This window comes from Asterias rubens, chromosome 13 (genome assembly GCF_902459465.1).
Source record: "Asterias rubens chromosome 13, eAstRub1.3, whole genome shotgun sequence".
In the NCBI taxonomy this organism is placed as follows: Eukaryota; Metazoa; Echinodermata; class Asteroidea; order Forcipulatida; family Asteriidae; genus Asterias; species Asterias rubens.
Window position 1 is genome coordinate 3,305,067 of NC_047074.1, and position 19,327 is coordinate 3,324,393.

General features: G+C 38.1%; 1 protein-coding gene across 1 annotated transcript in view; it reads left to right on the plus strand.

The window, feature by feature from the left end:
* The first annotated feature begins 1,787 nt into the window (after positions 1–1,787).
* LOC117298270 (ectodysplasin-A-like) overlaps positions 1,788–19,327 on the plus strand; it is a 37,919-nt gene continuing 20,379 nt past the window's right edge. Inside the window, exon 1 of the mRNA XM_033781418.1 lies at positions 1,788–2,764. Within this exon, the coding sequence (XP_033637309.1) occupies positions 2,393–2,764 (372 nt within the window). The 5' untranslated portion in view covers positions 1,788–2,392. The remainder of the gene's footprint in view (positions 2,765–19,327) is intronic.

Below are 19,327 nucleotides of genomic sequence, written 5' to 3' on the forward strand. Positions count from 1 at the left end.
TCATTTCTTACAAACTAAAGCTATTTAACGAAGAAATATGGAAGTCTTCAACATTACAATATTTATATCATGTAAATTATGAGTCGGTGAACACCTTTATCATAGACGTTTGTTTTGTTTTGTGGACTCGATTCTTACTGAGTTGTATTGTTCAAACGTTCATTCATTCATTTTTTTTTTACTATTTAAAAGTGTGTTCTGGGATTGGAAGTGCTGAAGATAATGGTCGGAAACCGTGTTTATGCCTTGCGTAATGAACCTAAAACATGAATTACTAAACCTGTGGAAATTTGAGCTCAATTAATCGTCGAAGTTGCAAAATAATAATAATGAAAGAAAAAAACACCCTTGTCACACGAAGTTGTGTGCGTTCAGATGCTTGATTTCAATACCTCTAAATCTAATCAAATTCGTGGAAGTTACTTCTTTCTCGAAAACTACTTTACTTCAGAGGGAGCCGTTTCTCACAATGTTTTATACTATCAACAGCTCTCCATTACTCGTTACCAAGTAAGTTGTTATGCTAATAATTATTTTGAGTAATTACCAATATTGTCCACTGCCTTTAACCCGTTGTGTTTGTAAGGAGAGAACAGTGGAAACCTTTGTTAACTTTTTAGCATGTAAACACAATGTCCTTGATTTTGGGTGTTTACATACAGAATCAACTCACTGTTTCCCTTTTTTGTGATTTTCAGATACATTTTTTCCGAATAGTGGCTTAATTTCTGAGGGAAATAATCAACAGACAGTTAACATTTTGTCGGCTATCATCATAATCAAATTTGTGTTTAGATTAATACTAATTATGTTAATACCATACAGGAAAACTGACACCAATGTAATTTCCAATTGCAGTGTGGTGTGTTTGTTGAAAGAATCGGTCAGGCCCTCAATATTATACGCTCGAGTAAATGGATCCAAAGTAAATTCTGCACGCCGAGATTTAAATCAACAAAGCACAGTTTAATTTAGGTCGGCATGCAGGCGGTATTATTGCAAGAAGATTAAACCGAAACCCCTGATTTACAAACAGTTACCAGTCTAAGATTTTGCTTTCCAGCTTTAAATCGACGTCGTATTAAAGTTGATGCACGAATAGCAACATAACAACAAAACTATATTAAATGTAATGCACGAATCCACAAGGCATAATTAAATTCAGGTTGACACGCACGGTATTGCGAGAGATTAAAAAAAAATCATACAAAACAGTTTTTGAATCTTATGTTTTGCTTTAAATTCCAGCTTTTAATCTACGTTGTATTAAATTTGAAGTGCGAATAGCAACATAACAACAAAACTATATTAAATGTAATGCACGAATCAACAAGGCATAATTAAATTCATGTTGACAAGCACAGTATTGCGAGAGATTAAAAAACTTATTTAAAACAGTTTTTGAATATCATAATTTTGCTTTAAATTCCAGCTTTGAATCGACGTCGTATTAAATTTGACAACAAAACAATATCTTCATCTGAAGATTTGTTTAATCTAAACAAAACCCTTCATCTTCACCCTTCTTTACAACACCGTCTTGCCGCGCTGTTGATAAATCCCTCCATGCTAAAAACCGATTGCTCACGCCTAGCATCCGATTAGAAGCACGGGCTGACGATCTCAAGCATCACCAGACTGTCCCCTTGGCCAACTCGTGGTTAATATCCGATTTTTTTCCAATACTTAGCCTCATATATGACGACCGCCGACGGGAGTGAGAATTTCACCATAACAAGAACTTTCACAAGCAGTGCCCCTTCGCCTTGGAGGCCTTGGTATTACACAGCACACGAAGACGGCCGAACACGACTACTAGCCTGAACATCTGAAGTCACACTTCGAAGCTCGTTTATCCTTGCGGATAAAGACTGGGGCCCAGTCTATACCAAACTACTAGAACGGAGAGAAAGACCCTCTCTTGCCTCCCTGGGCAAGATTTTCCACTTGAGTTATTCTCAAGCGGTGCGTACGCTAATAAACTAGACGAATAAAAAAAACCTACTCTGTATAAACCATGCTGATGAAGTGGTTGACGTAGTGAATATGAATGTATGTATACAACGTGAGGATTGCCAGAGTTCGGTGAATGTACTGCTAACCTTCAGTGTTTGTTGTCAGATGGGTTTAACGTGTGGAGGAACAGAGCTGGGGTTTTCTTTTTGTTCAAAAGGCTGAGGAGGGACTTCACTGAGGGCCAGAGGAGGACCACCACCGGCACCTGTTTTGTTTACCTATTCTGAATAAGTGGAGCTCAATTTGGAGAAGGTGTTGATCCTGACGATCGAGCCATAAAAGGGGGCTGCGTCGCCACCAACAGTGCCTTCAAGTGCTATGACCGATTGGTAGTTGGTGGGAGAGCACACTTTGAGCACAACCGTCTGACTCGACCATGGAGAACGACAGGAAAACATCTCCACCACCAAGCTACATGGAGACACCACATGAACTCCGTGGGGGAAAGGAGCACCCGGACACGGGGATGCTTCTACCCCCGGACTCCGCTACTAAACCACCCATCAGCAGCCTCCATGAGGCGGGTAGCAGATGGACCAAGCCTTACACCTCGTGTAGCCTCTTCACTGTACTCGCCCTGATTGTCACCTTGTTTATCGCTCTGGTGGGAGGGATGTCCGTTCTGCGGATGAGGGAACTTGAGAGGAGACTAGCCTGGCAGGAGCAAGAGATAGAGAATCTTGACGACAGAGTCAAGCATCTGTCGAGGATAGGAGATAATGGAGATACTTATCTGCCGGGATTAGAGGTAGGTGTCGACGTCCCTCAAGACGTCTTATAAAGTTTTCAAAGGTGTTTTTAAACTTTTCATAAAATAGAACCTTGAAAATATTCGTGCGCGGAATTACGTTTAGATATTCAATTTTTGCGTTTTACCCTTTCACCGATTTGTGTAAGCATTGTGTACTGAATGCTCCCCGAGTTCTGTGGAGATAAACAAAACATTACTCATGTTTTGTTTTAAAGACAATGGACACTATTGGTAATTACTCAAAATATTTATTAGCATAAAACCTTACTTGGTAACAAGTAATTGAGAGAGGTTGGTAGAATAAAACATTGTGAGAAACGGCTCCCTCTGAAATGGAGAAGTTTTCGAGAGAGAAGTAATTTTCCACGAATTTGATTTTGAGACCTTTTTAGAATTTGAGGTCTCGAAATCAAGCATCTGAAAGCACAAAACTTCGTGTGACAAGTGTGGTGTTTCTTTCATCTCGCAACTTCAACGACCGATTGAGCTCAAATTTTCACAGGTTTGTTATTTTATGCATATGTTGAGATACACCAAGTGAGAAGACTGGTCTTTGACAATTACCAATAGTGTCCACTGCCCTTAAATATGCATTATAATAATATATTGTTTACATTAATTTAACAACATGGTTAATGGGTGTAATCTGTTCTGTTGTTATTGCATTGCAAGGCGGTGTTTTTATAGAATGAAACAGCACAAACAAGTGGTTAATATTAAACGAATAAAATATGGGTCAGGCAGGGGGAAGCCCCTCAGTTTATCATTACAAGATTCTTCACTGTCAACTTTAAATTCAGCAAAACCAAAACCTTGTGGAACCATAATTTGTTTCAATTAAATGTTTGCGGTTTAAATGGCTGAATTACAATTTCATTGTGGACATTAATTAATGTACTTAACTGAAACAACGCTACAAACACAATTGGGAGATCAAACTTGGCAGGGAAATATTTGTTTTTAAGATTTTGACTTTTTAGTAACGACATGACAGATCAAATTTGTGAAATTAATAAGCACTCGGCTTGGCCTTTAATACAAAATGTCCTTGGCACAAAAAAACAGGTTTTCAGAATATTGATGAATTCCACTGCTGCATCCAACCCAACGGTGATTTCCCAAGCGCTACCCTACAATGTTATTGTCATTCGTAGGTATAATTAAATCATTTTGTAAGACTTCTGCCCAACCTCAAAGAAATCCCACAAGAATGGTTTGAGTAGAATGAGTTTCTAACGATCATTATCAACCTATTGTATCGGCGAAAAAACTTGTCCCTTAGAGTTGGAAACAGCTTAAAGGGACTCGAGCGAGTTGGTCCATGAAACGCGTTTCAAACTGTTTGTTATGAAATGCATTGTGGTTAGAAAGATTTTTTTTAAGTAGATTAGAATGAGCCACACAATAATGCCTCAAATTGCGTAGTGTTCCTTATACGTCGCGAATAAAAACGGCAAGCCATTTTGAGGAGTAAAATTTTTGACTCTACAAAATGGCCGCCGTGTCAGTTCGCAAAATAAGAGGAAACACACGCCTTCGAGGCATAATTGGGTGGATTATTACATTCTTCCTGTAAAACACCTTTCCAACCATTGCATTTCATGACAGTTTTTATACTTTTTTTTTAACCTTGACAGCCCCTGTACAACTTGTAACTATTGTGTATGTCTAAAGATTTAAATTAAAATTAAAATAAATAAATAAATAACGTGTCCCTTTAAATGCATCAAGCGGAATCAACCGTTTTACGCATTGTGATGTGTCTCCCTCCACCAGAACAATTGGTAAACCCGTACCGTTAGATCGAAGGTCTATGCCCGTGTATTATCAATCTGAAGGATGTCTTAAGATTGACATTTTTCCTCATTGCGGTTCATGTGATCGTCGCAAAATCAATTTGTGTCAAGGACTGAATCAGAGAAATATCTGACTCAGTTGTCAAGTCCAAGATTGAAGAAACGAGTCAATTCTAGTCTTATACAAATTGTGATAATAAAATAGCTGAGATGGGTTTTACATTTCTCAAGGCTTACACTGCCTCTGATTTGAACACCATGATTGACACAAAATTCGTATGCGTCATTCCATTTTCCATTCCATAATTACAACCCCCAGCTCTTAATTATACGAATAAAATATGTCACGTAGTTTTATTTATATTTAATGTTAATGTTACGCATACCGTTCAAAGGGAACGACATAATCCAATATAAAATGTTATAAAATAAAACTGAGGAAATTTCATTTCAAAAGCTGGTAGCGTTTTTCATTTAACGCCGAAAATTCGAAGCGATAATGTCCAAGCAGGAAGAATGATCCGCAATTTAAATACACTATCTGAGAAACGTATCTGGCAGTAACGTTTCTCAAATTGAAATTATTCTTATTCTTATCATTATTATATTTTTTTATATATATTTATTTTATTTTTTATATATAAAAATATATATATAATATCAAATAATAAACCACAGGGTATATATTTTTTTTTTTTTTTTTGGGGGGGGGAATAGTACATGATATATTTTCCCATAACTTCATTACTAAGATGTGTTAACTTCTAACCAAATAAGTTGTCATTGACCCTAAGTGTAGGAGTGGTTATCAAACGTATTCTTCCGTTTAAATGAGAACCTTAATGATTACGGACAATTTCCAGCAAGAGGAATTACAACACCACCAGTATCAACTGGGGGAATTACGCGACAGAGCTAGTCCTAAGCTATGCTAAGAGATGGGACCAGTCCTAAGTTAGGACCAGTAACTCATCCTAACTTAGGACTGGTCCTATCTTTTAGCATTGCCTAGGACTAGTCCTAAGTTAGGACTACCTTTGTGAAATCCACCCCAGTACCTTTAAATCAAGCTTTGTTGAAAAGCATCCTCGTGTTTGAGGTTCCCCTTACAGCGATGTGTGATAAGTGACACTTTGCCTGGTGCTTTGCGAGTCGCATATTATCGGAACAAGAAAGCTAAAGTGAAAGTCATGTTTCTAAAAACCTACATTTCTGTTACAAATACGAGGATATGCATTACAGTGATTGCTGGAGAGTAGACGTGGTTTAGTTCTGTCAGCTCGAGTTAGCAGGTTATATGGCCATGTTACATAGTATACCGCTCTACCTGTCAATGGGGTAGCTTCGGGTGATCATTCAGCATCCACATTTACACATAACTATGTACTGAAGAGACTGGGAGCTGATACTGCGATTAAATACATTACACGGGCGTACTACAGGTATATACAATACGTGCATCATTGGTTTAGGGGAGAAGTATCTTCAGATTTGTGCAGACATGTCATGCAATAATTGTAACCAATCCTTGAGAAATACAAGCTAAATAGATCCGGTGTGTGAGTAACTATCCATGGAAAAAAATGGAAAAGGACAAACTGCACTGGGCAAGAAAAACAAGAGGGAAAAGGTCATAATTATTTTTATACTTGCGTACAGAAAAGAAAAGTAAAGAAAAAAAGAGAGAAATCAAATCCCCAAAAGAGGAAATCAGCTGAAAAGAGGAAGTCTCACATGCTGATAGATATACAGACGTTTTTTTAATCAAGATAAAACAGAGAGCTAATATACAATAACAGCCTTGTTTGTGTGTACTGTGAATCCATATTCCCATGAAGACGATGAGCGTATACTGATCGAAACGTCGAGACGTTAACCACCGGTTTTGTTTTCGTCAGAACCAACACTACAAACTCGCACACTCTGTGTTGCAGTCACTGTGTTGACATTCTGTTGGTCTGTACACTTATAATAGGGCAATTCGTATGATCCAAACACTGTAATTAGCACTGTGTGGACGTGTGTAAGTCCACATAGTGTTTCAAGTTCCAACATTGTGTGGACCTTTTATTTGTTATCCGGTCCACACTTCGGGTCTCGGCGTTCAGACTTGCACAGTCCAAACCAATAGGGCAGAGGAGCATTTATAATCATACTGGGCCCAATTTCATGGCCCTGCTTACCGCCGAATTCCGCGCTTACAATCACGATTGCCCGCTTACGTGCAAGCGCCGAATTTCTGCGCTAGCCTTGTAAGCGTAGAATGCCTAGTAACGTTGAGTACGCACGCGCAGAAACCCAAATTCGCCGCTAACCCGTGAAATACGCTTGCCGTAAGCACAAAATTCCCTGCTTCCGTAAGCGCCGATTCTGTGCTTACGGTAAGCAGAGCCATGAAATTGGGCCCTGATCATTATGTATGTCTGCGGATCATCTATAGGCATTTTCGCATCGTATCTATACAATCTAATGCAACCATTATTGTTCTTGCCGCAAGTCTACAAAGCGATCTAATAATAAACATAATATTTTAAAGGGAAGGTATACGCTTGGTACTCACTCTTTGTACTTTTAAGTACCAAGAGTAATGTAAAAAAAAACAGTACTAAATAGATACAGCTATGGTATAAAAGCCATCGAGAAAGCCTCTAGAGATTCATTTTGTTTGCATAAAAACATTAGGTTAGGAGCATTCAGCAGGATTCTATGGAAGGCCTACATAAACCATTTTGGGAAAGCATTTAACTTCGAAAAAATAAGGTTATGTACAAGTACATCAGGAACACCGAGGCGAACCATTTCCCATTTCGATAAATGCAGTGATTTATTGTACGTATATTACATAACACACTTGACCAACGGCTTTACGTCCCATCCGAAGGACGAAGCATCATGGATATGTGTCTTACTTTAAGGACACATATGTCATGACTGGAACTCGAACCCATACTCTACTGATAAGAAACACCAGAGCTTGAGGCCGGGGCTCTTAACCGCTAGGCCACGACACGCAAACAGCTCTTCGTTCTCTTCCTGAGATAAAGAAAACATCACTGGCTACTTTAGTGAAGCTGTTCCTGCTCTCATAAACCAGACAGTACCTCCGCTCGCCACCAGTCCCACAAGCCAGACGCACAGCCCATTATGGAGTTTCCTTGTAAAAATGAACAAGATAACTAACTTCTCATTCTTGATCAGGCATGGTTAGAGAATGGCTTGGGAAAAACCGCCAGTTCCAATTAATTTATATATCAAACCACTTCTGAAAGCATTTTCAGCGGCATGTGTCAATTAGGAAGCTAGTAATAAGGAAGAAAGAGATGCACGAAAGTAAAAAACCTGTCTGGATCGTTTAATCATGTTGGTATACCGTGAGATTACAACATAATCACAAACTCGTCTTTCTGAAGGTTTGATCTTAATGCTCTGTAGCTTGCATTTCTTCAAAGGGAATATTAAGCAAATCATTGGTATCGACTTGCGGGCATTGCATCCACCATGCCTTGTTTATAATTAAATGGTGTATAATTATGTCCAGTACAGCAACGTTTTGGGGCTTTTCCGAGGTGATGTATATGACCCCCATCTTAAAGGCAGTGGACACTATTGGTAATTACTCAAAATAATTATTGGCACAAAGCACTACTTGGTAAGGAGTAATGGGGAGAGGTTGATATGTAAAAAACATTGTGAGAAACGGCTCCCTATGCGATGAAGTAGTTTTCGAGAAAGAAGTCATTTTCATCGAATTTGATTTCGAGACCTCATAATTATTTAGAATTTGAGGTCTCGAAATCAAGCTTCCGAAAGCGCACCACTTCGTGTGACAAGGGTGTTTTTACTTCGATGACCGATTGAGTTTAAATTTTCACAGGTTTGTTATTTTATATTATGCATATGTTGAGATACACCAAGTGAGACGACTGGTCTTTGACAACTACTAATAGTTTTCAGTGTTTTTAAAAGAATCCTGTCAAAACATTGCAGACGCATACACAACACAAGTACATTTCCTACATCCACATCACTACGCAGCGCCTATCTTGTCTGTCATGTAAGACAACTGTTGTGCCTTAGATTGATTCAATAAAATTGTTCCGTTGCATGCAGTGCGGTTGATTGCCTGTACAAAAATGTCCCTGTTTGGTATGTTATTAAGATTTGCCAATGGAGGTGCCCTTTGCCAAATTAAAATGGCTTGACCCACTCATATAGTCCTATAAAAATGAACTTCTAGAGACCTGCCGTTAGTAGGCCTAACAGTCGCTCCACCTCAACTGTAAATAAGCGAATACTCGATCAGGAGATTATTCTGGTTACCTTTTCTCAAAAAGAAAAACCAAAACACAAAAACCAAACGTTATGGTCTGGGGACCGACAATAGGATTTCTTATTCCCTCAAATACCCGAGCATTAATTCCGAAGACCCATCAACTTAAAGGCACCGGACACCATTGGAAATTACTCAACATAATTGTTGGCATACAAACTTGCTTGGCAAAGAGCAATGGATAGCTGTTGAATAGTACAACACATTGTGAGAAACCACTCCCTCTGAAAACGTAGTTTACGAGAAAGAGGTAATTTCTCACTAAAAAAAATACAAGACTTCAGGCCTGAAGCCTTTATTAAGCATCTGAAAGCACAATATTATGTTCAACAAGGGTGTTTTTTCTGTAATTATTCTCTTACAACTTCGATGACTGATTGAGTTCAAATTTTCGCAGGTTTGTTATTTTAAATGCATATGTTGGAATACACCAAGTGAGAATACTGGTTTTTGACAATTACCAAAGGTGTCCGATGCCTTTAACAAGCCACAGGCGACGCATAGAGTTGGATGTAGCGCAGCGTACGTGTAATACGATTATATACGAGTGCTTACTGAGCAAAATGCAACTGTAGTTATGATGAGTTATTTTACAATAACAAGTTGCCATCATGTTAGGCCGAGGAGTAGGCGATTTATTTAAGGATTAGGGTTAACGTGGTGGATAGTTGATGCATGTTGACTCCCATGGCTGGATGGATAATGCTGTCTATGCATTGCAGAGGAATTGAACCAACATTTTAATGAAATTAAACTGAGTGGAGAATGAGGCTATACATACGGTTCTCTTATAAAAAACAGTAGAAAAGGATATAGCTTGACAAAACATTGTCAAAAATGTTTATTTATATGCCTCTGAAAAAGAAGGTACGGTTTGGATCGAAAGCTAAGGCCTTCTAACCTACTCATTGTTATTAAATGGTATTATATATTACAATTATCATAAATCTGTACAAAGGTAACATACGTTTAGTGATATTTGAATTAATGGTATGTTGATTGCTTTGACTTGTAGGCTTTGAGGTCGTTCTGGCAATTTGGCGCTTTATGCATATGTTTTTATCATTACATTATGTGTAATCAATTTGATTTGATTAAATATAAATCTTTCAAACAAAAACCATCGAAGACGTTATTTACAAACACCAATATAATGAAGTCACATTCAAAAGCCAGTTTCAACCTCCTTTTCTACAAACACAAAATAATGTTGCAATCTAAATATCATCCAGCCGAAACACTTATCTAAAACCCCGAGTGGTGTTTCCTTTAATGACGCGATGCAAACCCATTAACGAGAAAAAAAACAAGAAAAACAAAGAAAGACAAAAAAACTGTAATTACTTCTTGCAGCTACAACGTTTTATGTTTCCAAAAACATAATATTAATAATTATGAGATCTCTCGCGGGCATAAATGGAGTTTCAATATCAGTCCAAGTAATATTTAATCACTTTTATGATAATAAGGGGAATGCATAAATATTTTTTACCAAGCATCGCTGGGTAACCCTGGGGGAAATTAAGCTCACCAGACCGGCCAGGCAAAACCCTGACGATAGCTGTCATTAGTACAATTTAACAACAATAACGTAATGATTAATTATAGTTGGTTGTCATTATTATTTCACCTTGAACTAAAACAATGTTAAAATGCACCGAGGGAAATATAATATTTATGGAAAGTAGACTATGTTTTGCATTGTCTAGCATATATGCGTATGTTTTGTGTCATCCAAATTCCTTACACAGAAATTTCGCTTGTCTTTATTATCACGGTGTTATAGGCGAAGTTTGCTCCCAAGACATAGGCAACACGACTATCGTAAAATTCTGATAAATGTATCAATACGTTAGCCACCCATATTTTGTTTCCGGACATTTTCGAGACCGCATAAGTCCTACAAACAAATTTTCCCTTTCCTGAAGACAAGTACAACAAGCTGATCAAAACGTCGGGTAAAATGCCCTTGTTCCTTTCAAAACAATCGAAAATATATAAGGCTACCACCAAAATTGCGTTTCTATATTGTTCCCCGACCCTGTAAACTTCAAAAGCCTACCAACTTTTGTATGACTCCCCGACTTATAAGCACCAAAAACATGCCGGTTTACGAAGAGGGGATCAGACTAAGTTGTTCTTGGTTTTAGTGTCAATGATTTGAATAATAGAGCGTGAAACCAGACTGTCTGCTTCTTCTCACCCAAACAGTCTTGCTTTGCTGAGATCTAGAGCAAGGAGCAATTCAAACAGCTTTATTCCACGTACTACATCTCTTTGGAACTCCTTGCCTTGGTGCATGTTTCCTATAACTAATGTAGCTCCCCTATCATGTGTTACATAAGTGGTTAAAGGAACACGTTGCCTGTGATCAGTCGAGTTGGTCTTTGAAAAGCGTCTGTAACCGTTTGTTATAAAATGCATACATGGTTAGAAAGATGATTTAAAAGTAGAATACAATGATCCACACAAATAATATGCCTCAACATTGCGTGGTTTTCCTTTTACTTTGCGAACAAACACGGTCGGCCATTTATGGGAGTCCAAAATTTGACTCCATAAAATGGCCGACAGTGTTAGTCGACAAGGTAAAAGGAAAACCACACAATTTCGAGTGATACTTGTGTGGATCATTATATTGTACTTTTAAAATATCTTTCTAATCATGCATTATATATAAAAAAAAAAAAACCGGTTGCAAACGCTTTTCAAAGACCAACTCAACCGATTCAAGGCAACGTGTTCCTTTAATCTTCTTGTAGCCTCTTTCCAGGAGTGGTTTTCAGCATTGTTTAGGCGAATTTGCTTAAAATAAAATTTAAAAAACGAAACAAGGTGTCCGCGCCATGATCAAGTCCCACTGCCTCTGATCAGTGAGGGCTACACATTATGCACCGCATGTTTAAACAGAGTGAGGCATCTATAATGCGATACCCGAACCGAAATGAATTGACATTTTCTTGATGTTGCTTTCATGTTATACACAATCCCCCCCATCTCATTCTAGCAGACATTGATTAAACACTCGTGTCCGTTCCCCCTTCCTTTCCCGTTCGAAATAGACATATTGATTCAATGCCTCGACTCATTTAACCCGCAACTGCTACAATTTACAGACCATGCTAATCATAATGCCAACCCGATGTTGGAGTATCCTACACAGACCTTGCTTTGTAAAACTATTCTGTAGTTAGTGTCTATTTTATTTATATTTCCAACCCCGGCCTTCTTTTTCTAGTTTGTTTTTTTGTGTCTTTCTCTCTGCTGCAATTTACAAATCAATCATAATGCCAACCCGATGTTAAAGTATTCAACAGAGACCTTGCTTTACGAAACAATTCCGTAGTTAGTGTCTATTTTATTTATATTCCCCCCCCCGCCTTCTTTTTCTATTTTTTTTTCTTTCTTGTTTATGTGTTTCTTTCTGCACAAATCATGCTAATAATGCCAACCCGATGTTGGAGTTTCCTACAGAGACCTTGCTTTGTGAAACTATTCTGTAGCTAGTGTCTATTTTATTTGACTTACCCCCTTCTTTTTCTATTGTTGTCTTTCTTTCTGCTGCAATTTACAAATCATGCTAGTCATAATGCCAATCCGATTTGGAGTATTTTGCAGAGATCTTGCTTTGTAAAACTATCCTGTAGTTAGTGTCTATTTTATTTATCATTTCCCCTTCTTCTTCCTAGTTAATTTATTACCTTTCTGAATCTCTATAAATTATTGCGGTTGTGTATCTTTCTCCTTGAAACCCCAGTTGATGCAATAAAAACAGAAAATAGAACAAAGCCTAGGCATGATCCGGCCGCAATTTTTTTCTGTTGTATAAAATGCCATCCTCAAAAAAGATTCCGGATTTTTTTTTCAAGGATTCCCTTATTTAAATCGATTCAGAAGAAGCACAAATTTCCGTTTGAAAAACACTATGATAGTGGAAATTCCGATGTACAGAAAACAAAATATGCGATCCGGTCTCTTTTTTACGGTCTCAAGGGCCGGCCTCGAACTGGGTCGGTCGGTGGGTGTAAACAATCGATCCGACGGGCTAAAAGAGTCGAACCGATCCCGCTCTCTGAATTCGTTGAGGGGAAAAGGCGAGATTTGACGGGCATAGCAATACTTATCGTCTGCCATTCATACAACCTTAAAGGGAAGGTTTACGTTTAGTACATACAGTGTTCACAAGATTATGTCTTGAAATATGAACACAATACAATTGTACAATTTCTAAATTGTGAAGTTAAATTCTGTTCATCAGGTTAGTTAAAAGTTGCCTTAACCATTTAGCCACTGTACCGCCCAGCCGCATATAGCGATACACTGTATGCGGTACGAGGAAACCTCGCTAGCTTGTGTTTGTAGAAAAAAAGGAACATCAAAAGAAAACTCGATAGTCATTAGTAGGTCTACGCATTTGTTAATATATCTAGTTGTTATAGATCGTTATTAATTCTCCCTTCACAGTTGACTTGTCGAAGCTAATGATGATGAAATAATTTAGCTCTTACGAAAAATAAAACGCTCATTAGTTAACAGGAAACTGTTCATAATTTATGATGATATTGTCGAAAATTAACGCCTTCGCATTTAATCAGTATGAGCATTGAGCCATACAAAAGCCTTGAAAAGCTATTGTGTTCATTTTATCCGTGCACAAAAATATTTGCCATAAAAATTACCGTAGCCGTTTAACGAGAGGCATTTATTGTTCCCATGAGAACTTGTACTTTTAGACAAATATTACCGAAAGGGTAAAAAATTGTGCATACACATTAAGCCATGGCTATCTTTTAAAATTTGAACTACGATTCCAGTAATTTACTGCAAGAATCTTGAGAAATTGGATTTCAGCAAACTCGGGCAGTGCAGGGACTAAAGGGTTAAAGATACTGGACACTATTGGTAATTGTCATAGACCAGTCTTCTCACTTTGTGCACAAAATAACAAACCTGTGAAAATTTGTGCTCAATTGGTCGTCGAAGTATCGAGAGAATAATGGAAGAAGAAAAAAAACGCTCTTGTTGCGCAAGTTGTGTGCTTTCAGATGCTTGGTTTCGAGACATCAAAATCTCATTCTGAGGTCTTGAAATCAAATTCAAATAGTGTAGTGAGATATTATTTCTTTCTCAAAAACAACGTTACTTTAGAGGGAGCCTTTTTCTACAATGTTTTATTCTACCAACAGCTCTATAATTATTTTGAGTAAATTGCCTCTGCCTTTAAAGGGAAGGTATACGTTTGGCAATCAGTCTTGAAATTGTTGGCGTATAAACCTTAAACTTTTCTATGTCTTAATTGGTTAGAAGCCTTAGGCATCTTTAGATGATATTTAGCGTTTTGAGAAACATTTCACTTCGAAGTTAATGTGGTTATGTTAATGTTTTTATGCCCAACTGAGAAGCGTTACTGTCTGTAATGTTTCTCAGACTGTGTATTTCTCATGCGTGCATATTATTCGCTCCGGATTTTCGGCGGTATTTTAAAAATGCGACCTTTATTTGAAAAGACATTTGCACACGTCGTATTATTTACATCGACATTTATGGACTATAACACAATCGAAGTGTTAAAGCAAAACAAAAGGTATACTCATTTGCCTTTAATTGCAGATTACATAATATATTATTGAAGAGCAAATCTGTTTTTCACTCTCATCCAAAATGTTATCAAATTATTAAGAATTATAGGACCTTTTAGTGGAAAATTATGGGAACGGATTAAGCCAAATTTGCACAGGTTTGTTATTTCATAATGGTAAGCTCAAACAAAACATGAACATATGCCTGCGTCTATTTTGTCAGCTCAACCAGTTCCGTGTAATACCTTAAATTTATCGTACCTTCCAAATTGTCTTTAAAATGCACTCCCTAGCAAACTCGCAGCTTTCATGCAGCGCTCTTCCTCTGTACACAAACTCAATTCGTGTCGCACTTACCCGGTTTTTTTTTTATTGCAAAGGATCGTGTTACAGGCCCTTGCCATGTACACCCCGTTTTTAATTTTGGAGAAAACAAAATCGATGAAGCTAACACGTGACAAGCCTGAACGGGAGAGGTTTGAGAAGCCTAGACCCGCAAACAGAGCTGATGATTCGGGAGGGGGCGCTGGAATGATTGAGTGCACGAATAGTAAGTAAAAAAAAAAATGGAAATCAAAAGTGAATGATAAAAAACTCGACCTCATCGAAGAGTAACCGGCGAACTCATTTTCAGAGAGGGGTTAATCGCTCGAATGAAGGGGAGAAAATCCATGAATAACAGACGAGGATATGATATATAACATGGGAGCATCGGGGTTATTGGTGGGATAGCTGTATATTTTTGAAAGAGTTTCCCCCCCCCCGGTATTTTCATCACCAACTGGCGAGGCTGGTATGTGTTACCTTGCCTTCCGTGTAGCAGTTGCCTGATTAGTTAGGAATCGTGTATCTATACATGGTTTTTCTTGTTGACTTTAATATCCACGTGTGATGGGTCTGTGATTAAAACCTAATTTGACGGGTGTTGGATTTGACGACCCCAGAGCTAAGCAAAAAAAAAAAAAAAAAAAAAAAAAGGAAAACAAGAAGAAGAAATAGGAAAATCGTTTCATAAATCTCCAGGTACTCGAGGTGCGTATGTTGACTCGTGAAATGAAAACTTTTCCTCGGCAACGAATACAACTCGAAACGCTTGATGTTATGAATTCAGAGGGACTTGGACGGGATATTGAGTGTTGCAATTTGAGATATTAGTAAACAAAATATGAGATGTATTTCGTACTCTAACAAGATTTCAGTGAGTAATCGACTGTAAACAAGTAGTCGATAGTTCGAGTTTTAAGGTAAAATTAATCATCACAATTATTTTTTTCAATTCAATTCAAATTCAAAAATGGTTTATTAAAACATGACTCGCAGTTAAAAAAAAACTGAATTGCACATGTCACCATCCTTGAGGATGTTATTGTTTTGTTATAAGAGGTCAGCTTACACCACAAGGACACGGAAGGCCACTTTAAGATGAGGGCAACACTTAAGTTAATTAACTTGTTTGGGCTATCGACCCAATCAACAGCCACGAGGGGCACGTTGCCGTATATAGGGCTGAAACGGGGTTACCCCCTTCACAGTCCATATGCATGTAGGCTTGGGTATCATCCACTAGGAGCCTGACCGGTAGAGAAGGATGCACTACCTTCCCAATATTAAAGGAACATTACAGAATTGGTTATGCTAGCCAAAATGTTGCTGGCGGTGTAAGCACTTTATGTAGTCCACCATAAACATCAACTGACGAACCTGTAGAAGTTCGAGATCGATCGGCCATCTGGGTCATGAGAGAATAGTGAGAAAAAAAACGATTACAAATTTTGCATTGCATCGATGCCAAAACAAAAATGATTAAAATGCTCACTGAGCGATAAACTCCAATATTTCTCATAAAATTTGAAATATCAGACAGAAATATTTCAAGGCATGTTTTCTACTATCATCATCATTAGATCGTGTAAGTTTTATGTAAAACAGTGATCTTCACGATTTTTCTTTCCTACCAATTCTGTAACTTTCCTTTAAGTGTTCCCAATAATATTCAATATATAAACGGAGTGAAAATGTCCCACAACCTTACATCATCTCGGTATTATGCATTAGGGACGAAATTGGCGCCCAAAGCAAGAACACCGAGAAGTGCATTCGGGGTCGGGATGGGGGGGGGGGTATAACATTGATTCAGAATTTACATTCGCTTTATAAATCGACAACGAGGTTAGAATGAGTTGAAATTTCTCACACATTCTGAAAAATCTATGCTCCGCGGCAGTATAGAATGAACAGCAAGACAAGTTCTCGAAAGAACATATTACTGCACAAGCAAAAGTACACATGGTGTTACGGCAAATCAACATTGTTACATCAATCACCATACATTACGACATTCTAATGCTTTAGAGTGTAATAATTAACAACATGATTGTCGCTGATGGAGAGTTTTTTGCTATTTTGAAAGTTCAAGTTCAAGTTTGGCATGAGGTGAATGTTTCAAGCACGCGCAGGATAGGCCTATCTTGCAAACTCGTGTTAATACTTTGGGTTATGAATTCCAAGCTAGAAATAATGTTGAATTCCTTCGAAATGATATTTTGTACCCACGAAATAATTCAAGACATTACTTTGTTCCCTTGAGATCATGTTGTTCCCTCACAGTATTCTATTGTTTCCTCGAGAGAGAAAAAATGTATCGATCGTGAAAAACCAATAATTTTGAGGGAACGGAATGAACTATTTCGTTGGCACGTTGGTGTATTGTTTCGTTTGAATGGCATATATTTTTTTGAAACTATTCCGTTCTCACAATATAAAGTAGTTTTACTCATGCAAATTTATGTCATTCAAACCGAGGCCGGGAGGGAATAATAGTCTGGTTCCTTACTTATTTATGAGAATCCTTGTATATTTTCTTCATGCTCTCATCGGGGACACTGCAATGTTTTTTTTTTTAGTGGCAACACAATGAAGGTATAAACTGCCACTATACAACGAGATGTGTCACATCGCGATATCGCCTGCACTTTATAAAGTGGCATTTTCGAGAGACCCTTACTGAATGAAGTTGGTTTGTTTGGAGTTCAAATCTGACAGCCGGTGCATAGACGATCCTAAATATGCCACGAGCAGTGAGTTGTCCACTGCAGTAGAATACACAATCCAAGGTTTCATTGTCATCGAATCCATTGAATAGAGGGATAGGGATGGGCGGGGCCTGGTGTGAGAAGGGGTATGGGTTGGGGGTAGTGACCAGAGTGTTCACGTCAGACGAAGTACGCGCCCAAGAGCACTTGATGTGTATCTCCATCAAGAAAACCAAACATGACACTTACGTGGGAAACAGCCACAATGGACTGTATACTATTTAATTTCATACAGGTCCAATAATATTAATTTAGGTTTTACCTTTATTAAACACCGATGTGTGTGTTTAGCACTGTATACTTGGTACTTTCCCGAATTCTGTGAAACAATCAAAGGCTTGTTACTCACATAGCTCAGGAAAGTACTGAGTAACACACATCGGTGTAATGGGTAAAACCTAAATGAGTATTCTAAGTGCATACTCTTTAACGTACAAATTTAACATGAGGTCCTATAATAGTCACAATATTTACAGCTTCCGCTAGGTAGAATATTGGAGTTGATGACATTTTCAAAAGTCGTTAAAACGTTGATATCATTGTATGTATGATTTGGAGTGGAACAATGGAAATTGACTGGAGCGGGATTTGAATCAACGACCTCTGGACTAACTGAGCTATCTAGCCCTATGTTGACGGCCTTTCTATTGTGTCGTGTCCACATCTTTGTTCGGTGCCAGTCAGAAGCCATGTAACCAACTCATTCGAGCCCGTGATCACACCAAAGTTAACGATACGAGCTGGAAAGTGACGTCAGTCATGGGGATCACCTTATAGGGAAGCGGTTTACATTACTTTGTATTAATATGTAAATTTGTTGTGAGCTTTGGTGATTTAAAAAGAGAACCTGTATTATAAAGGTATACTTTGCAATTAATTTTATATAACGCATGATGGATTTTCTCAGAACGCCCTTTCTGCTTTAAGATCAACGCAACAAATTTCTCATGGAATTTAATCCCTGAAGTCAATCGAGAGAAACGAAAAGTACCACCTAAATCGAAAACCGAAAGCCCAACAATTTTACCAATTGTTGCCGGCGATTTGATTATGATTCACATTATTAGTACAGGCGATTATCCCATCAGGCCCCTTCGTCAAGTCAACCATGAAATTATAATGATATTTTGACAACTTTGTTTTTATATCTGGCATCATTTTTGGTAAATAAACCACTGGCAACACTTATAAAACAGGAGGAAACAGTAACCGACAAAACGTCCGTGCATTCTCGCCCCATTATTATCAAAGAAAGTTTGTATAAATTTATTGTGTACAACCTGGTGTGACCTAGGGCGTTGTTCTTATATACAGGTGGCTAGCCCATGGGTTCAATTATATCATGATTAAGGTTGTAATCACGTAGTACGAAGCCGAACAAAACCCCGGCTTGCAACTGTTCAATGTGCCTCTCGTTTTGTCACCTCTTAACTGGAGATCAAACAGCCGTAGGGGGCTTTGACTTTTTCCGAAGAACGCCCCCAAGCTGCACTGGGGTGAAAGTTAAGATTATTATTAAGGCTGGCCCGAAGTGCCGTCAAGTTGGGTTTCTTTATCGTGTGGGATTAGCATTAAGGAAACTTGGGTCTTACGGGGAAAAACCTTGAGTCAAGTTTTTAAATCCGTCTGGGAAATAAACTAAAGCTTGGACTTACGGATGCTGATTACTTTGGATAGCTGGAGAGGTCTTCGTTTGGGGGGTTGTGTACCTCGGTTCAACCTAACATAAACTCCCCATGGGTTGCACTCGGCCATTTGTTATT